The sequence below is a fragment of the Hemicordylus capensis genome, chromosome 14 (assembly GCF_027244095.1).
Source record: "Hemicordylus capensis ecotype Gifberg chromosome 14, rHemCap1.1.pri, whole genome shotgun sequence".
In the NCBI taxonomy this organism is placed as follows: domain Eukaryota; kingdom Metazoa; phylum Chordata; class Lepidosauria; order Squamata; family Cordylidae; genus Hemicordylus; species Hemicordylus capensis.
In genome coordinates, this window is record NC_069670.1 from 13521758 (window position 1) to 13545832 (window position 24075).

General features: G+C 52.2%; 3 protein-coding genes across 17 annotated transcripts in view; 1 reads left to right on the forward strand and 2 right to left on the reverse strand.

The window, feature by feature from the left end:
• The window catches only part of LOC128337022 (mothers against decapentaplegic homolog 4-like), a 19304-nt gene extending 18471 nt beyond the window's left edge, over window positions 1–833 (reverse strand). Inside the window, exon 1 of one of the 2 annotated variants that reach the window (XM_053277492.1) lies at window positions 615–833. The gene's annotated coding sequence lies outside the window, so the exon portion shown is untranslated. The remainder of the gene's footprint in view (window positions 1–614) is intronic. The other variant, XM_053277493.1, reaches the window with a different exon arrangement.
• On the forward strand, window positions 79–18781 carry LOC128337027 (uncharacterized). Of its 8 annotated transcripts, none has more exons than XM_053277516.1 (14): window positions 79–349; window positions 622–744; window positions 3782–3870; window positions 4126–4288; window positions 4489–4593; window positions 4863–4942; window positions 5653–5755; window positions 5927–6022; window positions 6759–6866; window positions 7325–7494; window positions 8125–8221; window positions 12382–12545; window positions 17125–17179; window positions 18390–18780. In XM_053277516.1, the coding sequence occupies exons 2-12, from the start codon at window positions 712–714 to the stop codon at window positions 12403–12405; spliced, it is 1068 nt and encodes a 355-aa protein (XP_053133491.1). In that variant the 5' UTR covers window positions 79–349; window positions 622–711; the 3' UTR covers window positions 12406–12545; window positions 17125–17179; window positions 18390–18780. The 8 variants fall into 8 exon arrangements, with proteins under 8 accessions (XP_053133491.1, XP_053133494.1, XP_053133496.1 ...); XM_053277519.1 differs by having other exon boundaries at window positions 4218–4288; window positions 18390–18773; XM_053277521.1 differs by lacking the exon at window positions 622–744 and having other exon boundaries at window positions 79–586; window positions 4218–4288; window positions 18390–18773.
• ADAM15 (ADAM metallopeptidase domain 15) overlaps window positions 8958–24075 on the reverse strand; it is a 27440-nt gene continuing 12322 nt past the window's right edge. For 4 of the 7 annotated variants that reach the window (XM_053277465.1, XM_053277461.1, XM_053277459.1 and 1 more), the window contains 14 exons: window positions 23480–23634; window positions 22550–22724; window positions 22115–22207; window positions 21797–21992; window positions 20874–20982; window positions 19872–20037; window positions 18756–18827; window positions 17741–17852; window positions 14630–14771; window positions 13448–13553; window positions 11268–11345; window positions 10638–10709; window positions 10311–10426; window positions 8958–9525 (listed from right to left, as the gene is read on the reverse strand). In XM_053277465.1, the coding sequence (XP_053133440.1) occupies window positions 9459–9525; window positions 10311–10426; window positions 10638–10709; window positions 11268–11345; window positions 13448–13553; window positions 14630–14771; window positions 17741–17852; window positions 18756–18827; window positions 19872–20037; window positions 20874–20982; window positions 21797–21992; window positions 22115–22207; window positions 22550–22724; window positions 23480–23634 (1659 nt within the window). In that variant the 3' untranslated portion in view covers window positions 8958–9458. The remainder of the gene's footprint in view (window positions 9526–10310; window positions 10427–10637; window positions 10710–11267; window positions 11346–13447; window positions 13554–14629; window positions 14772–17740; window positions 17853–18755; window positions 18828–19871; window positions 20038–20873; window positions 20983–21796; window positions 21993–22114; window positions 22208–22549; window positions 22725–23479; window positions 23635–24075) is intronic. The other 3 variants (XM_053277460.1, XM_053277462.1, XM_053277463.1) reach the window with 3 other exon arrangements.

Genomic DNA, 24075 nt, shown 5'->3' on the forward strand with positions numbered 1-24075 from the left:
ACTCAAGATTCCGGCCAGTAGGAGTGCCGAGCCCACCCAAGCCCGGAATGTGGGGCGTGGCTTGTCTGCACAATTCAGCCAAGGGGGGGGGACAAGCTCCTCTTTGGCCTGGACCACTTTTGTCGGCGGGGGTGTACGTGGAAGGTCCCATGTCGGGGATGCACCCCTCTGCCTGCAGAAGTCCCTGCTCGTAGAAAGCGAGCTGGTTAGGGAAACTAAGCCCAAGTCCCTGCGTGGTTGCCACCCAAATCCCCAGAGCCATTTGGGTGACTACCATGGGGAGCAACCGCAGGGGAGAAGGGGGCAGCTGCCCCCAACTCCTGCTTGGGGGAGTCCCCAGAGGCATCTGGTGGGTCCCTGCAAGATGCCTGGCCCTGCTGATCAAATCCAGCGGGGCTCTTTCCAGTGCTCGGGAGGGTGCTGAGTTTCCTTGCATTGTGACATCACCCCCCAACTGCCAGCCGTTCAGAGAGCGGTGGCCGGCCCGCGAGTGGCCCGCGGAGCTAGCCCGGAGCTCCTTCTGAGAGAGCGTGGCAGCGTTTCTCTTCTGTGATTCCCACCTGGGTCCCCAAATATATTGCAAGATGTAAGTAGGATTCCTTAACGCCTTCTACCTTTCAGAACACAAGATCAGGCCCAAGGCCCATCCCGCCGTCCAGCATCCTGTGGGGCATTGTCCGGCTGGAAAAGGGGCCGAAGAGGGCGGCCAAGATGATCAGGGGCCTGGAGCACCTTCCTTATGAGGCAAGGCCACAATATCTGCGGCTTCCGTTCAGGGGGGGAAAAGGTGACTTGTGGGACGACGTGATAGGAGTCTCTCTCAGCCCCCTCTTGGAGATGCTGCCAGGGAGGGAACTTGAAGCTATCTGCTCTTCCCAGAGCGGCTCCATCCCCCTGAGGGGAATCTCTTCCAGTGCTCACACATCAAGTCTCCCATTCATATACAACCAGGGTGGACCCTGCTTAGCCAAGGGGACATGTCATGCTTGCTGCCACAAGTTCAGCTCTCCTCCTTAGAAGTGGGTAAAATCCTGCATGGTGTGGAGAAAGTGGATCGGGATAAATTCTTCTCCCTCTCTCACTAGAACCAGGGGTCATCCCATGAAACCGAAGGCTGGGACATTTAAAGGCCCACAAAAGGAAGTTCACTCGGTGCGTGATTCGTCTATGGAATGCTCTGCCACAGGATGTGGTGATGGCTGAGACAAATGCGTGAAGGGCAGGTTTATTGATGGCTACTAGTCTGGATGGCTAATCCCAGTTGTAGGGGAGCAACGGCAGGAGAGGGGGCCGGGGGCCCTCTAATTTTTTTCCCTCCATTTGTGCACGAAATGAGTTTTGTTCTGGGCGGCCATATCAAGGCATTGTGTGCCCATGTACGTTCAGAGTGGGGCCTTCCTGATATGACCCGGAGCGGGATCTAAAATGAACGAAGCAGACATTAAAAACTCACGTGAGTGCGCGCACATGCGCATTCCTTAGAGGAGGGGGGGGCATGCCTTCTCCTGCTTTCCAGAGGCACCACTGTGGGAAAGGGGATGCTGGACTAAAGAGGCCTCGGGCCTGATCCAGCAGGGCTCCAAAATCCAGAGGGAATAATTGAACAGCTCCTGAGAAATGGTGTTTAGTGGAGGGAGAATATTAGAGAGATCCTTTTAAAAAAGTGGCTGGGAACAATGTAAACATCCTGTCATATAAGCCCAACAGCTGGTCTTGTGGAAGCAAGCCTGACTTGTCCTCTTAGCTAAGCAGGGTCTGCCCTGGTTGCATATGAAGGGGAGACTAGAAGTGTGAGCCCTGCAAGATATTCCCCTCAGGGGATGGAGCCGCTCTGGGAAGGGCAGAAAAAGGTGCCAAATTCCCTCCCTGGCTTCTCCAAGAAAGGGCTGAGAGAGATTCAGAAGGTTTAAAAGTTCCCTCCCTGGCTTCTCCAAGAAAGGGCTGAGAGAGATTCCTGCCTGCAACCTTGGAGAAGCTGCTGCCAGTCTGTGAAGACAATACTGAGCTAGATGGACCAAAGGTCTGCCTCAGTATATGGCAGCTTCCTATGTCCCTATGTTCCACCTAGAGTCTCTATGGGATGCCACAGAGTTGCCACCACAGCATCCCACAATAAAATTTGTTCATATATTTAGAACAAGAATGCTGGTCACCCCTCCTTATTCTTGGGGTTTCAATAATTGGGGGCCTGTTCTCTAGGGAAATCTAAATACTAAAGCTGAATATGAGAGTTACCATATATAGGTGTTGTTGTTTGAAGGCGCAGTTCAAAAGGCCTTCTGAGGCAGAATGTTTTTCTCAGGAGGCCCAGAGGCTTAGGCCCTATTGATAAGATTATATTTTAAGTGGCGGCCCCAAAGGTCTGATTTCATCACCACCCTGAAGGGATGTGAATCAGAGTTCTCCTGCTAGATTAAAATCCTTTCAGGATAGTGAAGAAATCAGATTTTGCCCTGTGAGATTTGTGGGGGTTTCTGGGAAGACAGTTCTGGACACTGAGAGTAAAGCAGGTTTTTTTCCCCCACTGACCACAGTTATTTGTGTTGGGTGGTGTTTAACAAAAAGGAAAAACAATAAGGACAAAATCTGAAGTGAATTTGCTTTTTGGTGTGTTCTCATTTATGACCGTGTCCATCACAAGGAGCAATCAGACTCTCGCAGTTACTGAATCCACGAAATTCATTTAATAGCGTATTTTTGCAACCGAAAAAAAGTGTGACTTCATTTACTTGAAGGGGTTACAACATTTTTAGTGTCCGACATGGGGAAGGGCTACCTTGTGATTTGAGGATTTACATGGCGATCCTTTTATTTGGTAGGCAATTTATAGAATAATTTTAATCAAAACAGAACTTTGAAAACCTTGCACGTTGGATCCTGATCGCTCTGTTGGGTTGAGCGGCGTGTTGCCAACTGTGCCAGATACAGAATTAAATATATTATTTACTATGTTTTTTTAGATTAAAAATAAATACATCTGTAGTACTAAAGTGGAGATAGTATCCTGAGAGACTGAAGTGGAGATAGTATCCTGAGAGACAGAATAGTGGAGGCCTGTAATACTATTAATGTTAAGAAACATGGGCAGTAACTTCTATCCTTCCCAAATTATGGGAAACACCTATATTGGGCAGCAGCAATATAAGAAGATGCTGAAAGGCATCCTCTCCTACTGCGCAGGAGGAGGCAATGGTAAACCCCTCCTGTATTGCACCAAAGGAAACCACAGGGCTCTGTGGGTGCCAGGAGTCGAAATCAACTTGACAGCACACTTTAACTACTATCCAAGAAGGCTCAAGACTGCACAGTGCCCTCCCAAGGACACGGATCAAATTCAACAGTTTTGCAATAGAAAGGAAAATGTATCCTGCAGCTGCAGAAGACATTTCTATAGCAGGGGAAACTCCTACCAAGGATCGTTCCCTTATGCCACCATAGTGCCAATATAATTAAGGACGGGGAGTTGTTTCAGCATTCTAACGTTTGAGGCAGTTTAAAAATGGACCCTTAAAAAGCAATGGCTTGAGCAAGTGTTGGGAACCGGAATGATCCATGGGGCTGGCTGGGGAAGGCGTGTGGGGACATCTGGGGAGTTGTACTACTTCCTCCCAGCACCGTCCCCACAGCAGTGACGGAGGGGAACATGCACTTGGGAGTGGTCTCCCCGGGGAGGATTCTCGGCTTGCATTCACAGCACCCCTGGAGCTGAGGGGCCCCAAACTCAGTGCGGAAAGAGTCTGCAAGCCCCACACCTCACCTTCTCCCCATGGCTCTCTTCTAGGCTGAAGGCCCTTTGGTGGTGCCTTTTCCCCAAAAGGAATGCCAAGGTTGCTGCTGCTACTCCGGGACCATCCATCGACCTGCCCAAAGGTACGTGGCTTGGGATATGACCAGGGTGTCTCCCAGAAGGGGGAGGGAGGGAGGGAGGGAGGAGGCATTCTCTTGAGCCTTGGAGAGTTGCTGGCGGGGGGGAAAGAGAACCTGGAAGACTGCCTCGTGTTGCACTCTGTACAACAGCCCTGCAAGGTAGGTGAGAATCATGCCCTTTGTGAGGACGGGAAGGCTGAGGCACTGGGCAAGAGGCCTCCTTGTAGAGTTGCCATGCCCTCTTCTCTGCTATGCCAGCTCTCCAGAGTCTGAAGGCGGCTTTGGTGAGGCCCCTTTTGCAGAAGGGCTCTCCATCTTCCTGTCCTCTCTCGTGCGTGTCGTCCACACAGACCCCATCGCGGAGGCCGACTGCATGAAGGTGGAGCAGCAGTGGCGGAAGATACAGATACTTGCAGAGAAGGTAGATATTTCAAGAGAAGATGGGAACGAGGTGGTCTGTGCTGGGCCCAGCTGGGATGGGACCCCCGGGCGGGCAGGTGCCGCAAGGGAAGGGGGTTGCCCTTCTGAGCACAAGTGCTGGAAAGCTGCATTTCCAGCCGGGCGCTGGATAAAAAGCCCAGGCCCTTCTCAAACTCACAGCCGCCCCGTTGCCCTTTTCAGGACTCACAGGACATGCTGGTGATCCTGCAGTATTTTGGATATTTTTGGCATAACACCGAGGAAGAGCCCCAGTGTTTCCAGCAGAAGTTCTGCAAGGCCACCATGGTAAGGGATGTGAGGCATGCCCGTAGGAAGAGGGCAAGCGAGGGAGGGCAAGCGAGGGAGGGCTGGGGGGTGGCCCGGGAGTGGAGGATTGCGGGGAAAATGCCTCAGAAGTCAAGCTTCTTCTATGGAAGGCTGAGCAGGGAAGGGAAAGAGATGGCTGGAGCCCATTTAAACGGATCTGGCGGGGAGGGTCGTCAGAGTAAGGTTGGGGCAGCCCTGCTATGGGGCACTGACTTTCCTCTGCTTTCTTTCCCCGTCGCTCTCCCCAGAACCTGATCGAGGCCGCTTCTGCCAGTAGAGATGGCATAGCCATTTTGACCTCCATCATGTTGACTGTCTACAAAATAGGGTAAGGCTGTCAGTGGTGGTGGTGGTGGTGCGGAAACAGCCCTCCCAGGGCAATCGGGCATCAGCAAGGTGGGGCAGTGTCGGGATGGACCAGGACACGGGCAACGTTCACTTGGCCGGAAAGCCAAAACGAAGCAGGGAGGGGGAAGGGGGTGCCCCGTTGGACCAGGAGGAGCAGCAGCCTTCCAGAGGGGCTTTTGCAGACTTTATTTATTGTTATATCTCTATACCGCCTTCCATTAAAACAACCCCAAGGAGGCGGTGCACCCAAAAGCTAAAACAAGACGGCAAAGATCCCACACAACTAAAATATCCGATAGAATATGAAAAACACAGGAGCTGTTTAAAAGATTTAACAAAAAACAAGCACCATACGACCATAAAATACAAAGCAGCAGCAGCAATAGGAACCGTCCTATAAAAGCCTGGGTCGAAAGCCAAGACTTTTATGCTCTGTCTGAAAATGGTGATGGAGACTGAGGAGCGCATTCCAGAGTTGGGGGCAACCACAGAGAAGGCCCTGTCCCACGGGCACGACAGCCGAGCCTCCCTCATTGTCGGGAACCCGCAGCAGAGCCCTACCTCCTGATGACCGCGTCAAGCGGGCCGCCACCTTTGCTGGTCCCCCTGGTGTCCAGAGGCCCAGCCTCGCACTCGCATCCCATTCACGCTCCATCCCTCACACAGCATCCTCTTTGCTCTTTTATCCAGGCAGGTCCAGCCTCTGGGGGAAAACGTGGAGCGCTGCCTCCTCCAGAAAGTCCTGAGCAGTTTCGCCGAGGTGGAAGCAGACAGTCCCAGTGAGTGCAGCCAGGTAAACTCCCGTCCCGCCGAATTCTGGTCTTTGACCGCCAATAAACTTGGCTTGACTTGACCCTCGCCCTGCTCATGGATGCTGTAGCCCAAGTCTCCCCAGTCAGTGGGTGGAGGAAGCCGGAAGAGGCCAGGGAGAGAAAGCCCACCCGGCATTTCTTTCCCCTTCCAGCCTGTCAGGAAAAAAGCCGCCGAAGCATTGCAGATCGTGCTGAGAGGCTGGCTGAGAGAGGACTCCACCACCAGGCACCTGCGCGGCCTGGCTAAGGTAAGACAGCGCCGTGTCCCAGAGGCTACGACCGCAATGGGGTTTCTCAGGTTTGAGGCAGACCTGCCCGAGGAGGACCCCTGGAACGATAGAATCCAGGAAGACCTTGACTCCGGGAGTTTGCTGGATCTTCCAGCTGTCCCCTACTTCCATGGAGACCTTTTCAGGCCGCAGCCTTCTACCGAGGAGCCCAGAGTGGTGTCCATGGTTATGTTTCTCCTCGCAAGTACGTGAGGCAGAGAGAGGTGGGTCTGGGGCAGAGCCACCCAGTGGGTTTCATGGCCGAACGGGGATTTGAACTCGGGTCTCCCTGCTCAGAGTTTGACACCCGAACCCCTGGACCACACTCACTAACGTGAGAACAGCCCTGCTGGATGAGGTCGCCCATCTAATCCAGCATCCGGTTTCCCACAGTGGCCCACCAAATGCCTCCGGGAAGCCCACAGGCAAGAGGTGTGTGTGCAGGCCCTCTCTCCTGCTGTGGCTCCCCTGCAACTGGGATTGAGAGGCATCGTGCCTCTGAGGCTGGAGGTGGCCCACAGCCACCCGACTAGTAGCCCATGATAGACCTCTCCTCCATGAATTTGTCTAAGCCCCCTTCCAAGCCATCCAAACTAGTGGCCATGGCCACAGCCCCTGGCAGAGAATCTCGTGTTTAGCAGCAGGGAAAGGGGGTTGGGTAGTCTCTGAGCTCCGCGGAGTGACCCCGAAACTGTGCTGCTTTCCCATCCTGCAGATCCTCGATGGCTGGATCCACCACCTGGAACACGGGTGGGTGCGAGAACTTTGCTTCTCCGCCAGCTCCGCACTCCTGCGGTACGCCAGCACCATGCCTCAGATCGATGTAAGTGTGCACCAGTTTCCCCAGAAGCAAGCAGAGAAAGGCCTCTCCCCTCCCTGGGCTAGGAGCATGGAGCCTTAGGGTCCTTCTGGCTTCTGGCAGCCGCCAGAACTGAATCCCTCCAAGGAGCAGACCGGGAAAGGGACGCTCATCCAGTGGGGACGTGCTGGGCCCTGCCTCTGCCGGGAGGGCCTCCCGTGTCCCCTGCCTGTAGCCACCCCACTGGGTGCCCCCTGCCTCCCCGGCCGCCGAGGTGGTGCCTAGGGATTCCTAGGTGGGTGGTCCCTGCCAGAGGGAGACGGGAGAGGAGATCCTCCTGGAGGGATCTGGCCCAGTTGTTGGAAGGGGTGAGCCACCGGAGTAAGCTGTGGAGGTGGGGCCATTTTCTTGAGAGCCCCGTTGCTTTTCTGGGAGGCAGGACGGCCTCCTGATTGCATCTCTCTGTGTTTCCCACGCCCCAGATGGAGTGGGTGCGGATGACCATCGCGATGCCGCTCTTCAGTAATTTCCAGCGAGAGAAATGGCGCATACATGAAGGTGACCTCCGTGGCTGGGGAGGCGAGGAGGGCAACGCTGTGTCCTGGGAAGGGCACGGCCTCAGGAAACCCCTCTCCCTTCCTAAGGTCCTCATGTAAGAGCCACTTCTTGGATCTCACCTACCTGAGGTCCAAGGGGGGCCCCCCAGGCTCAACCCTGCCTGGGGGGAAAGGGCCCATGGTTGGAAGCCAAGGTAGCCAGCATGACTTGTCCCCTGGCCAAGCAGGGTCCACCCTGGTTGCATATGAAAGGGAGATTAGAAGTGTGAGCACTGGAAGGGACTCCCCTCAGAGGAGAGCTGGTCTTTGTGGTAGCCAGCATGACTTGTCTCCATAGCTAAGCAGGGTCTGCCCTGGTTGCATATGAATGAGAGACTTGATGTGTGAGCACTGGAAGATCTTCCCCTAAGGGGATGGAGCCACTCTGGGAAGAGCAGAAGGTTTCAAGTTCCCTCCCTGGCTTCTCCAAGAAAGGGCTGAGAGAGATTCCTGCCTGCAGCCTTGGAGAAGCCGCTGCCAGTCTGTGAAGACAATACTGAGCTACATGGACCAAGGGTCTGACTCAGTATATGGCAGCTTCCTATGTTCCTCCCTTGGGAGTCCCCGTGAGGAGCCCAACCTGGAAAACCCACCTCCCTTTAGCCAAGAGGGACAGGGCCCCCACTTTCCCACTCCTTTCCACAGTGAAATTGAACAGGGCTGATAAACTTCTCTTCTCTTCCCAGATGGCCTCGTAATCAAAAACTTAGAAGAGGAGCAGCAGGAGGAGGAGGAAGAAGAAGAAAGCGCTATATAAATCTGATAAATAAACAAGTTGTTCTGGTAAGAACTAATCTGCCTACTTTCCTTTCACTGTGATCTCAACTGATAATTACCATCTTCACAAGTTCAGTCCGTTCCCATGCCCGCCTTCTCGAGTTGGGCTGGACGGCAGCATCACAAACAATGCCGTTGAGCTGTTGCTCACGACAGCGGTAGCAAATTTAGTTGAAATGGGTGAGGCTGTCCCCAAATTATATGTTGTAATGACGTACTGAGGATTTTGATACATGTTTTGGATTGATTTATGACATGCATCATGTTCGCATGAAAATGCATCATTACTGTATATTCACATGAAATTTCGATGCTGTGAGAGCTGCTGCCAGTCAGTGCAGATAATACTGAACAAGATGGACCAAGGGTCTGACTCAGTAGACAGCCGCTTTCCATGTTCCTAGGATGGTAATTCAAAGGGAAGGAACAATTCCAGAAGCAACCACAGCCTCTAGGGCAGGGCTGCTCCATTTTGGCCCTCCGACAGATGTTGGCCTATGACATCCACAATCGCTGGCTATGGGCCACTGTGGCTGGGGATTATGGGACTTGTAGTCCAAGAACGGCAGCGGGGGGCGCTAGGTTGAGCAGGCCTGCTTTAGGGAGAGGAAGAAGGCATTGTGAAGACTAAACTAAGCTAGATAGTGTGGCCTCCTGTCCCCAGAGCATGAATATTCCTGACCACCTTAGCCATGCCTTCATGGTCAGTTCTCACCTGGGGGAAAAAAACACACTGTAAAGATGGAGAGAACCAGCTTGCTTTATTAAGAACAAAAGCTGCCCCACACCCCAACCCCCCAAAGTTACGGGCAACGGCCAGCCAGGGTTGCTGAAGGAAGGATTCCCTTAGGGAACAGCCTCCCTCGGCGACTGCTACTCTCCACACACACGTGCAAACCTCCAGAGAGGAATCTTGCTGCCGCCTCCTTCCAGTGCAAAGACTTTCCCCCTTCCCCAAAACTCCCTGCTTCCAGATTCTGAAACCACGGCAGGACAGAGGCTTTGAGCCAAACAATAAAAATTTACAAAAATCACTGAGCTGCAGCCAAGTCTGGAGTGCAACTTTCCGAGACCGGAAAGAGGTGCTTGGCCTTGCTGGAGGCATAGCGCAGTCCTTGATACATCCACCAAGTCGGCAAAGCAAGCACCAAAGATGGTCCAGCGTATCGGCATCCCACGGCTCCTTTTGGCTAGAGAAAGCCAGCTGGGATGGGGTAGACGCCTCAGGCCGGTTCAGGCTGGGTTAGATTTCTTGGACCTGCGCGGAGAAGCCGGCCGTTGAGCAAGTTGGAGGAGGAGGAGGAGCAGGCCTGTGTGACAGAGAGAGAAAGAGGAAGGCACAGGATTCAACATGATAGTCTTTCTTCCTAAATGATCTATTTCATGAGATAAGAGAGTCTCGTAGCACTTTATAGGGGCTATCAGGCTGGGGGTATCATTTGAACTCCAAAGCCCTTTCAGAGAGGCTCTGTTTTTCCCCCTGAGTGAGCCCAACTGAACTGGAACCTAGTATCGCTAGGGTTTTCCTGGAACCCCGCCACCGGGACTCGTTAACTGATTAGTGGTTCAAAAAATAAGTGTTTCGGGAATCAGGCCCTCTGCAACAGTGTCTTATGTTCCTGTTTTAAAGGCTGTTTGCATTTAGGTGGCAAAGCGGGTCAAAAACCACTACCAAAAAAAAACCAAAAAACACCAGCTATCCTCACGGGAAATTGTTTTGTTTTTTAATTTATTTATTAGAAACATTTAATATACCGCCCACTCCGAAGGCGGTGCACAAAAACATGCAAACAAGGCATTGTACACCTGCAATTCACGTGCAAGCGAGAGAGTTTGAGATGATTCTCCATTAAATGCCTCTGAATTAGTTCAAAACTAGTTCACGGTGGCTGAGCCCCTTTGGAAGGGTGCGACATTTCCACCACCCTCTGGTTTTAAGTCGCTCCACCCGCCCCGAAGCCAGGGAATGAGGAGGACCATAAATCATGTTGCAATCTCTTCCCAGCCATCCCTCGTCCCAGCTCCCCACTCCTGGAAAAGAAGCCATCTATGCCTCCCTCTCTCACCCAGCATCCCCTCCGCCCTCTCCATTCACCTGGCCGGCAGCATCAGGACCCGGGGGTCGTAGTTGGGAACAGCACACAGCTCAGTCCGGGGCGGGTCCGAAGGCAGCGGTTTCCGGGGAGGCGGGGGCTTGGCGGGGCCGGGGGGCTGTGTGGGGGGACAGAGCAAGCGTGACTCGCTTTGCAGAGGCTGGGTCAATTATGCTCAAATGTCCCTCCCCCACCCCACCAGGTCCTGAGACCCTCCTCTGCCAGGTGATTCATATGTCTCCCCTCCCCTCAAACCAATCGCCACCCATTCCCCCTCCCTCGCTAAAAGGCTGCCGCGACCAGAAACAGCCACAAGAGTGCGGGGTTACCTGAGTATCTTTAGGAATGGGGTCAGCAGGCAGCGGGCGCGTAGGGGGCGCTGGCCGGTCCTGGACCAAAGCCTGGCAGAAAGAGGGGGGTGGCCGGAAAGAGAGAAGACACATGCTTGGGTGGGGGAGCAACAGAATAGGGGGGGTGTTAGGGGGGCTGGCTAGCCAACGGGGGGCCGGGACTAGCTTCCGCCAAACTGGGAAGGGAACATAACTGGCTACCAAAGCAACCGTCGGTTTGATCTCCTCTTTGGCTCCTCGCCATCGGGGAGAGAAGGGCCCAGCGCTCTGCCGTCGGGCATTTCGCTTGGCATCATGCGGGAGGTCCCAGGTCAGTCCCTGGCCTCTCCGAAGCCTTTGGAGGCTGATCACCGCCTGAAGCCTCGGAGAGCTACTTAATACGCTCCAGGGCTTGCCAATCGGGCCAGGATGCCAGGAGCCTCTTGGGGAAGGGCCGTTAACTCAGTGGCAGAGCACTGCGGGGAGAGAGGTCCTGCCAGAGGTCACCTGCACCCCAGCCCCCTGCTTTCTGAGTCCATGCACGGGGTGGGGAGAAAGAAACATGCAGCAGCTGCTGAGAGTGCCGCTAGAGCTGCCCCCTCCCTCTCTCCTCCAGCCTCGCGTTGTTACCTGTTGACCCTTTGGGGTCGGGTCAGGCGGGAGTGGCTTGGACGGCGGGTTGGGCCGAGTGGCGCCCAGGGGAGCAGGCTGCAGCACAACAGGAAGAGAGCGGCAAGAAACGAGAGAGAGAGAGAGAGAGAGAGAGAGAGATGGACAGAGGGTGTTACTGTTTGTGCCAGTGGCATGCAGGGCCAAGGGTGAGACAGGCAAACAAACATCCGTGCAGAGGCAACCATGCACCATGCACCAGAGACGGTGAGCAAGAAAAGAGGAAGAGAGAGAAATGCACATCGAGAGAGTCCCACGTTGAATATCCCTTCAGGGATTAAATCCGCACCTTGGATCACTCCCAGAATCTGCTTCCGTTTTGCCATGGCAGTGTTTACCCATATTATGACCATTAAGAACGTTTAGATCCCGACAAGACCACCTCAAGTCACAGGTTGCCCAGTTGTAACAGGATTTAAGCCAGGCCTGCTCAATTCAGCCCCTCCAGCTGTTTCTGGACAACAATCCCCATCATCCCCAGCCACAGTGGCCAATATCCAGGGATTGCGGGAGTTGTAGGCCAGCATCTGCAGGAGGGGCAAATCCTGATTTAGGCTCTTGCCAGCCAGCAAATCCAATAGGCTTGGCTTTTGGGAGGTAGCAGTAGCTCCCTCTGGCCACTTGAGGGTGCTGTTGGACTCCATCCTTGCCCAAATTCTGGCCACAACCCTAGAGAGTAAACGGGGACCCCGTAATTTAAAGTAAAGTGTGCGCTCGAGTCCGTGTCGACCACAGAGCCCTGTGGTTTTTCTTTGGTAGAATACAGGAGAAGTTTACCACTGCCATCTCCCGTGCAGTATGAGATGATGCCTTTCAGCATCTTCCTATATTTCTGCTGCCCGATACAGGAATTTCCCCATAGTCTTGGAAACATACCAGCGGGGATTTAAAGGGGCTTAAAGGGGGTAACCTTGCATTTGCAAGTGTCTCCCCTATTCAGAGCATAGCCATGCATCCATTTCCACCACAGAGAGACATTAACTGCTTTCGATGCTGTTTAACGACGTGGTTTTATTTATCATATTTTGTTGGTTTTTTTAATCGTGTTTTTTTTAAACTTTCTTTTTGGGAAAAGACCACGCACCCCAGTCATCAATAGCAGTGGATCCTACGCCACCTCTTTGCACCGATCTGGACAGCATCCTTCCAGCCACCTGTGATAACAGCTCCTCAACCCGGCCACCCACCACCAAAAGCAACAGCCCAGGAGAGATGCCCTGCCCACACACGTCCACCATGGTAACCATCACACACACACAAACACACACGCCATTTGTCACCAGCCTTGAGCTGAAACTTAATTTGACCTGCAGAAAAGTCCACGCAATTTCCAATCTGAATGGGGGTGGGGAATTTGGAAACAAGATCTGTGAATTTGCGGGGTGGGGGATGAAAGAGTGCAATGCCTATTCAGGAATGTAAATCACGCTGTTAACGGTTTTAGTTGCACTTTGAAACCCGTCTCAGGTCCATTCTGTTTGGAGAAAGGTGGGAGGCAGGTCAGGAAAACTTGCGTCAGCAAACGCAGGCAAGGACCTTCCAGTTCTAATCAATTCCAAGTTCTATTTGGACATTTTTATGGGCATACAGGTGTCTGTAGACGTGCATGTGTGCGCATTTTAAGACTGAAGCTGGGTCCAAGCTCCCTCAAATGCAGGGTACAGATAGGCAGTGCATTAATGCACTTGTGCTGAACCTGATACATGAATAACTGCTGAACATGTGTCCAGCTTTGTACATGGGGAGGGGGCCGTACCTCAGTGGTAGAGCATCTGCTTTGCATGCACAAAGTCCCAGGTTCAATCCCTGGAAGTATCTCCCGGTAGGGCTGGGAGAAACGCCTGCCTGGAACCCTGGAGAGCCGCTGCCAGTCAGTGTTGGCAATACTGAGTTAGATGGATCAAGGGTCTGACTCAGTAGGAAGCAGCTTCCTAGGTCCCTAGCACTGGACAGAGACTGTGCGTGTGCTGGACGCAGCTGGTGAATAGGGCTTTGAATCATTCAGGATAACTGTTGCTAGAATTGCAAATGTTTTTCAGTTTCAGCTCGAAAGAACCCCTTGCTGCCCACCGTAAAGGCAGAGGACCATGCCAATTCTACCCCGGGCTTTACCAGGCTGGGGGAGAATGCCGCCCACCTACCTTGGAGCTTGGCATGATCTGCAGTTCAGTGTTCTGCCGCCACCGCGGAGGTTGGGGGCGCTCGGGGGGCGCGTGGCTGTAACACCCAGGTTCCGGGTGGGTGATCCTGATTGGAAGAGAGACGAGGTTAGACCTAATCAATGGGTTATCAGACTGAGGCAGCTGATGGAAGGAGAGGTAGGGTGAGACCTGTTAAATCAAGGCAGCGCAGAACGGCCTCCAAAAGGGGGACAGGTTGCCCCCCAACCACAAAGGAAAGTGTTATGCTGATCACGTTTGTACTCCATTACAATCCCCACCAAGACACCCAATGATGGCATCGCGCCTTTCTACACACTGCTGTCCTGGAAAAGTTTCTTTTCTGTGTGATGCAGAAGTAGGCACAAGAGAGTCCCTGTGTGTGACAGACAAGTACGCACAAGAGGCGCAGTCCAGAATTTCTGCATCTAGGACTCAGCCGTAAGCTGAACACAGGTGAAGACAGAGAGGTTGCCTATCTCTGGGAAGGGCCAGTGGTTGCTGGCGCAGCTGCAAAAACAGAGGAAACTGCCTTACAGAGTCTGACCCTTCGTGCATTAAGCTCAGCATTGTCTACACTGACTGGCAGCAGCCCTCCATGGTTTCAGGCAGGAGGCTTTTCCAGTATGACCTGGAGAGGCTTCCAGGGATGATGATGATGATGATGATTGATGATGAATTGAATTTATATACGGCCTAGTATAAAAATCTCTAGGTGTACAGAATTAAAAACATAAAACACAACACATTTAAAATCCATAAAAAGATAAAATCATAATAGATAAAACACACCTTAATAATTTTTCTAAAATTTGAGCTTTCCTGCATGCAAGCATGTGGAGGCTTGAACCACGGCCTCCTGCCCTGAGGGGAAGATCCTGCAGCGCTCCCAAGTAGTCTCCCATCCAAATGCAAACCATGGTGCATCCTGCTTAGCCAAGGGGACATCTCGGGCTCGCTACCACCCGGCCAGCTCTCCCCCGTCCCCCGAACTGTGCCGCCTCCCCCTGCCCCAGTGAAGAAGCTTGTCAAATAGCGGGGCGAGGCGGTGTGGTGGTGGCGTTGAGAAAGAGAAACCGAGATCCGCAGGGCCAGGTGTCAGTGTCTGGGCACGGGGGGGAGCGATCAAGTGGAGGGCGGAGAAAGCAGGAGAGCACACGTTACCTGTACTGGCAGCTCGTGCCCTTTCCAAACTGGCAGAGACGCTTGTGCAGCCCGACCCGCTTGGCCCAGCAAAGCCCGACGCCCAGCAGCAGGACGAGGAACAGGCTGCTCAGCACCAAGGCAGTCGAAGCGCCCCTGCCTGCTGGGAAGGAAGGAAGAGGAAGCGAGAAAAACGATTCAGTGCCAGGCAGACACCCTGCCCAGCCAGCGCCCACGGCGTGGCATACCAGCCCGTGCTCTCTCGGGGCGGGGACCTTTCCCCTCGCTCCCACCACAAAAGATGCATTGTTCTTCCCAGGATGAATGCCCCCCTCCGCCCCGACTTCCCCGGAGATGTCTACGATGCATGCCTCTCTCAAAAAAGGGGCTCGGGGCGCTTCCTCTGAACAGGGTGTTGCTTCTTTTCACCCCCCAACCAGCCCTGTTGTGCAGGTTTGGCCGGAACAGTGGTTTCTCCGGAAATGCAGGCCGCAGGGCAGGGAAGAGGCATTCCCCTCCAAGCCTGGGCAATTCTTACTGCTACACCGTCCAACGAGTAAAATTCTGCAGGTATCGCGATGGCTACGAAAGAGAAATGTTTCTTTCCCGAAACATGCAGAACAGGGCATGCCACACCTATTGGCAGGTTTCCCAGAAAGGGCAGGAGAGAAGACTATGGACAGCTGCTGTTTTGTGGGGTTTTGTGTTGTAGGTTGTCTTTTTAGATCTATCCCACCGCCCCTTGTAAGCAGCTTGAAAACTGCGTGGAAGAGCAGGGTGGGAAAGGGTTTTAAATACCAACAAATGCAATCACAATAAATGCCTGATAATTGGGCAAAAGGCCACCTTTAAAGGAGGCCTCGTATGTACACCTTATCCTGTGTTTATGTATATCTGCATTTTTATTCTACCACTTTGACAACTTTTTAGTTGAAAAGCTGTATAATATTAGGAACATAGGAAGCTGCCATATACTGAGTCAGACCATTGGTTTATTTAGCTCAGCGCTGTCTTCACAGACTGGCAGCAGCTTCTCCAAGGTTGCAGGCAGGAATCTCTCTCCACTCTATCTTGGAGACGCCGCCAGGGAGGGAACTGGGAACCTAGATGCTCTTCCCAGAACAGCTCCATCCCCTAAAAGGGGAATATCTTACAGTGCTCACACATCAGGTCTCCCCTTCATATGCAACCAGGGCAGACCCTGCTTAGCTAAGGGGACCAGTCATGCTTCCTACCACAAGACCAGCTCTTATGAATCATAATTAATAATTTAGCAAGGGGAGAGTAGCTGTCCTATTCAACTCAGCATCACATATTTCCTGTGACTATTGCACTCCTTTTTTGGACTGTGTAACCCCTTTGGGGCAGGGAACCACCTCCAGGCCCTGTCGGGGCCCCCAGTTGGGGAACACAGACCTGTGTTCTTCTTTTTTAGAAACTGGGAGCGCCTTGCAGGCAGAGAACCATCTTCTCCCTCCATTTGCTACAGAAACTCCCCTGGGAACCTTTTTGGGTGGCAAAGGCAGAGTGGGCAGACACTGCTCATAAATATTTAATATATGGAGTTTTCGCCCTCAGGCCGGCCTCCTTAAGTGGCCTCTGCTGCCAGGGCCAGGAGGAGGCACTTCTCAAAGTCTGTTTTATCCAGCTGTGGGAGAAAAATTGCCCCTATTCAGCCCAGAACAGCATTCCTGCCAGTGGCTATTACTGGGGGATGTGTGTGTGTGTGTATTTGTATGTTTCAAGACTGTGAAGACGACAGGCCTTTGACATTTGGGGGCTCTCCCCTTCTCACTAGGCCAAGGAGGCACCTTCTTAAAATGGCGGCCGGGGAGAGTAACTGCCCCTTTTCGGCCCACACTCTCCCCTCCCAGGGACTGCGGCTGGTGTCTCCTTTGTTTCTTCCTCAGATGTGAGGAACTAGCTTTAGGCCCTATCATGGCACACAGTATGAGAGAATAACTGCTGACCACTGGGCCATCTTAAAATGGTGGCTCTTTTTGTCTTGAGCAGGAGGAGAGCAAGTGTCCCTGTCCAGCCCAGCATAGTCTCTCTCCAGTAGTTATTTGCTGGTGTTGGGATTCTTGGGGCAATATGGGCCACCTTCAGGCCTTCTTGTGGACCTATTTTGGAGGTACCCCTTGCTAATGAGGCCAAGCGGCACCTTCTTAAAATGAAGGCTGTCTTCTGCATAGCGGGGGGGAAACAATTGTCGCTGTTCAGCCCAGTAGAGGAACCCACTTGCTGGCTGTGACCCTTCTGAGGGCAAGGAATGGTCTTCGAATTCCTTTTCCTGTGGAAGCCACTTTGATAACCCACCCCCCGTGCTGAAGAGCAGACCATAAATACCTTTTAAATCAGATTAATAATTTAATAATGAATGCTAGCTACGAACAGTTACTGGAAACTGTGAGGTTTGCTTGGAATTTCGGTCAAAATACAAATAATTGCACGTCTTGAATATTAACGACTAATACAGCCCAGAGAATAACACACTGTCTCTCATGTCTATACAGGAGAACCTCATTAATTGCGAGTCCAGCAGCCGCCGTTTCGTGTATTCGCAGTCAGGTAATGGACACTCAACCTCGGTATATGCAAATATATGTGCGTATATATGTATATGTGTGCGTATCGGCACAGAAAGGGTTAAATCCGTGTAGCCGCAGGTCGGGGGTGGCCAGAAATGACCTCAGAGGTCAATTCCGGCTGCCATTTTATGGTTCATTTTACACAAAAAATGGGGGGCCCCCCATGATTTCCGGCCGATTTTTGGCAATTTTCTTGCTCTTGTGGGGGGGGCATCCTTGGATTCCTGAAGAGCATGGTAGGGCACTTTATTTGGCCTTTCCCCCCCCCTTTAGGGGGCCATTTGGGGCAATGCGGGAACCTAACCCCCCAATTTAATTCACTTAAATTGGCCCTGTTATTCGCCGATTCGCTACCACAGCCCCCCACTCATGGCACGGAACTCCTGTGAATAATGGGGTTCTCCTGCATATGTCTCTCTCTCTCTCTCTCTCTCTCTCTCTCTCTCTCACACACACACACACACACACACACACTGTAAATAAATACACAGACACACCCTACGCAGCCCCAACATACTGGCCCAACAGCCTTTGCCATTACCTTGCTCAATGGTGGGAGACCCACCATCCACGCTGCCTCCAGCTCCGCTGCTCAGGCAGTCCGGGGGCGCCCAACCTGGCTGGCAATGACAGTTTCCTTGGTTGTTACACACCTGCAGCAGGTGGGCACACAAGCCAACAAAGCGCCAAGATTATGACCAAGGACAGGGCTGGGCCCAGCCCACACTTTGCAGCCTCTCTGCACATGCATCGCGCCTCCTATCCCTGCTGGAGAATCACAGCTTTCCTTTGCTAGAATGCTGGGCTGGATGAGATTTTTGACAGATGCAGCAAGGTTGCTTGCTGAGGCCCTAGGCTAGGTCAAGCTGACGAGGCCCCACAGAATGACAAAAAATTAAGAAAAATGTGATAACCAATAGGGAACAAAAATATAAATAATAAAGCTTTACAGTTACTTGGCAAAGATGCCACGAAAAACTAGTAGTCTAACCAAAGCCGTTACCTTGCAATAAGCCTGTTTGCATTAGAAATACCTTGAAATGAAAATGCATTATGTAAAGCATGACATTTAATTTTATTAATTATTATTATTATTTATTCAGAGGCCCCTTATAATGCGAAGCCCTAAACTGCAGCTTACTCAGCTCGTGCCTAAATCCAGCACTGACTCTCCTGTTCTCACTTTCCAGCATCAAAGCAGTCTCTGAAAGTCCCCTATGTGACTCCTGTGGCAGTCAGGAAGGAAGCGAGGGCCAGTTGTGCCAGCTGCCCTTTCTATTGGCCTAGCTGATCATGTGAGCGCAACATTGGAGCTGTCTCAAGGAGCTAATTTCCCAAACGATTGACTGCACAGGCGCATCCCAATCAGTGCTACACAGAGACCACTCGGAGAAGATCACCCATTACAGGTAAGCAACCTCTTCTTGTTAGGCCTGTGCCTTCTCCTTTCTTTTCAACAAGACCGTAGTCCTCATGATGAACTCTCTTCCTTCTCCCTCTTACTGCGCTCCCCCTAGCTAAGGGTTCCTTTTTGCACCTCACCCCGCACCACTTACCCCATGTCCGTTGCACTGGCAAACTGGTATCTTCAGTGCGGAGAGATCCTGGCATCTTTGCTCAAGGCAGACCTGGAGTTAGAGAAAGAGGGATTCAGTAGGGTCTTGGGGGTCGCCTGGTTGGGCCGGAGAGTGGCAAAATGGAACCCAGGAAGCTGTTTTATACCAAGTCAGACCCTTGGTCCATCTAGCTCAGTATTGTCTACACTGACTGGCAGCGGCTTCTCCAAGGCTGCAAGAGGACGTCCTTCCCAATCCTAACTGCTGCAGATGACGGGAATTGAACCTGGGACCTTCTGCATGTGAAGCAGAAGAGCTACATGTTCAAGCGGAAAATGGCAACACCTCTTAGAGACACAGTCCCTCCAACTCTCCACACTAGGAGAACATCTGCTTTGCATGCAGAAGGTCCCAGGTTCAATCCCTGGCAGCATCTCCAGATACGGCTGGGAAAGACCCCTGAGCCTGAAACCTTGTAGACCCGCTGTCAGTCAGCATAGATAATCCTGATCTAGAGAGACCAAGAGTCTGATTCAGCACAAAGCAGTTTCTTATACTCTTCTTACCAGAGAGTCAAACCAAACCTAAACCCAAAAACCCATTGAGAGAGGGGTTTCCAATGAACTGAATCCAAACCTAAAATCTTTCTGTTACCTTGAACCAAAACTGATCTCTTACTAAATCCTCACCAAAAGGCAAAAAGTGGTAAGCAATTCAAAACAAGTGGTTCAATCAATGCAAGCAGCAGAATAAGAGGGTTTTCTCTGCCTTTTTTTAATCCTAGAGTGTGTGTTCAGTTTGCGTTTTTAAAAGTTAAAAAACACAACAATATTTTGACAAAGAGAGCAAACATTTTCTCAAGTCCCACCGTTGCCCTTGTAATTCCATTTGCGGAGCTGTGTTGCAAGCAAGAGAGTTTGCGGTTACTTTACTTGAAAGGTACTTTAATCTGGTTCAAAACTGGTTCAGAGTATCTGAGCAAGGTTACCAAACCACTTTCTAAAGTTCGTGTCTGAACTGGAAAGTTACGAGATACAGATGAATCGTAAAAGGGAAGGAAACCACATTTTAATGATCCAGTCCCCCACCATTCTCACCCCACCCGCCTCCTCTCACCTTGCTAGGCCCACAGGCGGTGCCCGGCCATACCATGGCCAAATCTAGGAGGTCATCGGTAGGGGCTGGTGTGTTGTGAGGACATGCAGGTGTCGAGGCCGTCTTTCGCTGGTTTCTAGTGTTGCCACTGCCTCCTTGGCATTGCAGTCGTCCACACAACACATCCCTGCCAGAGAGGGATTAAGTCTTTATACTGGCTGCACTTAATGCTCCGCTAATGCTTCTAGTCCTTATGGAGAGGCTGCACCTGCTTTATACACAGAACGCCCCAGGTCCACCATCTTGGTAAAAGGCAACTTCTTCTCTTCTATCATCATCATCATCATCATCATCATGGGGAGGAGAGCTGGTCTTGTGGTAGCCAGCATGACTTGTCCCCTTAGCTAAGCAGGGTCCACCTTGGTTGCATTTGAATGGGAGACTAGAAGTGTGAGCACTGTAAGATATTCCCCTTAGGGGATGGAGCCGCTCTGGGAAGAGCATCTAGGTTCCAAGTTCCCTCCCTGGCAGCAGCATCTCCAAGATAAGGCTGAGAGAGAGATTCCTGCCTGCAACCTTGGAGAAGCTGCTGCCAGTCGGTGAAGACAATGCTGAGCTAGATGGACCAATGGTCTGACTCAGTAGATGGCAGCTTCCTATGTTCCTATCATCATACATAGCGTATTGGCAGAACATCTGCTTTGTATGCAGAAGGCCCCAGGTTCAGTCCCTGACAACTGGGGAACATAAGAAGCTGCCCATTGTTCTGTCTCGCTCAGTACTGTCTCAATACTGTCTACACTGACTGGCAGCAGCTCTCCAAGGTTCCAGGAGGGTTTTTCCCAGGCTTCCTGGGAGATGCTGTCAGGGATTGAACCTGGGACCTTCTGCATGCAAGGCGGATGGTCTTCCACTGAGCAACAGCCCCCTCCCCTGGAAAGCCAGATAAAAACACAGAGCGCACATTTGCACACCCCAATGCAGTCACGGCACATGGATCGTGGCGAGAGGGACGGCACTCACCGCTGGGAGCAAGGAATGTAGGAGCCGTTGGCTCGCTGGCCACAGTGTCCCTCCAGGTCGCCCCTGCTGTTCAGAGAGGCCGTGCAGGCCTCGGAGACTGGGACCGAACCTGCAGAGAGGAAGACAGAGACTGAGCTGGTCAGGAGGTACTCCATGCGGCTGCTGTTCAGACCTGAGCCAAGTAAAGCAGCAGCTGGAGGCAAGATCCGTGGGACCAGCAAGAAGGGGTTGGGTAGGGACCAGTAGCTTTTCCCCTTTGGGAGCTCAGGTTGGCCCCAATCCAGAGCAGGGCACTTTCCAGCCTAGCTGCTCAACAGCAGCAAAACGCCTCCGTTCAGGCAAGTCGCCTTCGAAACGTAAACAGCAAGGGGAGCAGTCTTGCGGAAACTAAACCCCCCCCCCCAAACAGCAACTTCTTTACGCTGGATAGACAACATCCTAGCTCTATATGGCAGCGATTAAATTAGAAACAAGGCACTGGAAATGTGAACGGCACCCTGCGGTCCGCGTAGGGGCTGCGGTGTCGCGACGCACAGGAAGTGTGGAAGCCCCCTTCCGAGATCCGACGCGACCCCGTGGCGGGGTCTAACCTGGAAAGCGCCCAGGTGCCTGAGCTGGTTTTCTCTTCCTCCTGAGGAGGCCCTGAGCAGTCCGGTGAGCTGCTCAGCCCCTGGCACGGTTTCCCTTCTGGCGGCAATTAAGGGGGTTCTGGGGACAGGACAGGAGCCTCCAAGGGGGTAACTGTAAGAGGAGCAAGCTCTGGTTGTTCGGGCTTTGGGTTTCTGTCAGGGCTGGGGTTCTCAGCTAGATCATGCTCATGCTCCTCCAAGAGGGTCTCCCCTGGGCCAGAGTCCACCCCACAGATGCAGGGGCAGAAACCCAGGCAAGATGCCGAAGCATCACCTGTGCACCCACAAGCTCACCTGGACCCCAAAGTTCTTGGCACTGACTGGAGTAGAGGGGGCAGGTCCCGCCATAGCAGATGACCTCGCCTCCCCTGCATGGCGTCCCGTCCTGCTTGTGGAGATTGGAGGGGCAGTGCGGGGAGGCTCCGCTGCAGAATTCGGGGAGGTCACATTCGTTCTGGGGCTCACGGCAAGGAAAACCAGCCGTACGGAGCTGCATAAGGATGCACAAAAGAGAGCACAGAATGTTTTGGTTTGTTTTCCCCCCCAGCATGGGGTGTCCCTGCGGGATGGGACTAGAAATGGCATGCCAACTTCACTGTGGTAGGAAACTACCTTGCACTCATGGCAGCAGGCTCCCCCGGTGGCACACTCGGCTCCAGGCTTGAGCTGGCATGTGCTTGCATTACAGCATGGGTCCAAACACTCCTGAAAAGAAAGAGAGAGAGAGAGAGAGAGAGAGAGAGAGAGAGAGAGAGAGAGAGAGAGCAAGCACAAGAGAGAAGATGATGATGAAAAACCTGGTGACAAGCTGAGCATTTCCAGATCCTTGCTTAGACCTTGTGCACGTGGCGATACCGGGCTGCAGCGAGATTAGCAAAGCTGAGGCAGGCCCTCACCAAAAGAGAGAAGCAGCCGTCCCAGCTCTTTTCACGTTACCCTCCAGCAGTGAAGTTGTTCATCCGGGATGCCCCCCGCCCTCCCACTCAGTCTGTGCAGTGGGGACAGGCGACTAAAATGGGAAGAACAGCAGGAGAGATTCTTTCCTACCTCTTGGAGGCCACAATCACATTGCTCCTTAGGCTCCACAAGATAGTTGCCGCAGCGCGACTCCACGAGGCGGTCCGGGCTGGGCACATCCTTGAGACACCAGACTCGACTGCTCTGCAGGATCTGTTGGAGCCGCTGGTGGCTACAGTGGCTGAAACTCAGCCCAGGCGTCAACCTGGCGCAGAGGACAAGTTCAGAATGCAGATCTTTAGAGGCAAGGAGTTTGGACCATGACTAAAAATTGGGCTCTGTTCTAATGCAGGCGCTTTGAACCGGTGTAGACCCATTTAATGCAGAGTATCAAACATCTTGGCTTGCCACATTAACTCTATCAGATTAGTCCCATTTGAAACCGTTCCACTTGGGGACAAAAATATTGAAGACAAAAAAAAATTAAAAGGGTGTTCTCAAGCTAACGCAGTTCAGAGTGTATCGAATTGGTGGAATCAACACAGCAAGTTTAAAAAAATGTGGTTGTTATTTGGTATTTCTGCATGAAATAGATTGACACCCATTCAAAGTGTCAGAAGCAGATCTTAATTCATGTTCTTTAATGGTTCAAACACCCTAAAAGCTTTTGCAGAAGGCATAAAATAAAGATGAAGTGTGCCGTCAAGTCGATTTCGACTCCTGGCGCCCACAGAGCCCCGTGGTTTTAAACGCACTCAACAGGATAAATGCAAGGAAAATAAGACTCTAGCCATCCTATAGCAAACAGAATGCTTGATTAGAGAACCACTTATTTTGAAAAGGTCGTGACTGTGTATTTAGAGGTTTGGTTCCGAGAAAGCACAGCAGTTTTGGTTCAGCTTCGGCACCAATTCGCCCCCACTATTTTGGAGATTGAGATCAAGTTTGGTTTGGCTCCCTTTAGCAAAGCCTGACACCTCCCATCTTAACAATGTAATACACACACACACACACACACACCCAGTAGGTGACTCCATGATACAACTGCGGCCTGGAGGAAGGATGGGGCTTGAGCCGTCACAACCACAGTCAGGTCCGTCGTGGTCAAGGCCCAGGTTGTGGCCTAGTTGGTGCGAGAGAGTGGAAGCCATCACCAAGGGACTGACGGAGTGGTCCTGGGAAAAAAAAATCAGCAAATCAGGAGTGAGGGAGCAGGATTTTAAACCTCTACAGTTTTCTTTCATATGCTAATGTGTGCACGTTTCATTGACTTTGCATTGACTAAGCTCTCTTTCACCAGGACAATAATGCATTTGCATTTCTCTTGCAACCGTTCAGGGAGTTTCACACACATTACTTTGTGATTCTTCTTCTGTTCCGTGCATGTAGAGTGTCTGTGTACAAATTGCACCTATGTACAGCACTCCAAAGCGTACCCTTTGAGGGAGGCCTATACCCAGGTTCACTTCTGAAATGGACCTGTGCACTGGCATTCGCACAAAAACATATACACGTCTACCTGTATGCACGCGCAGTGTAATGTCTGAATAAGGGTAACCTTGTATCTCTAGTTATTCTCGCCATATTATATATAGCACTAGGAACAGAGGAAGCTG

What these genes read in the sequence shown, in the direction of transcription:
- LOC128337027 (XM_053277514.1), top strand. Translation starts at nt 1,036, where the DNA reads ATGGTGTGGAGAAAGTGGATCGGGATAAATTCTTCTCCCTCTCTCACT. An exon ending in AGTTCTGCAAGGCCACCATG is followed by an intron (nt 4,594 to 4,862) that starts GTAAGGGATGTG and finishes CGCTCTCCCCAG; the next exon opens with AACCTGATCGAGGCCGCTTC. An exon ending in ACCTGCGCGGCCTGGCTAAG is followed by an intron (nt 6,023 to 6,758) that starts GTAAGACAGCGC and finishes CCCATCCTGCAG; the next exon opens with ATCCTCGATGGCTGGATCCA.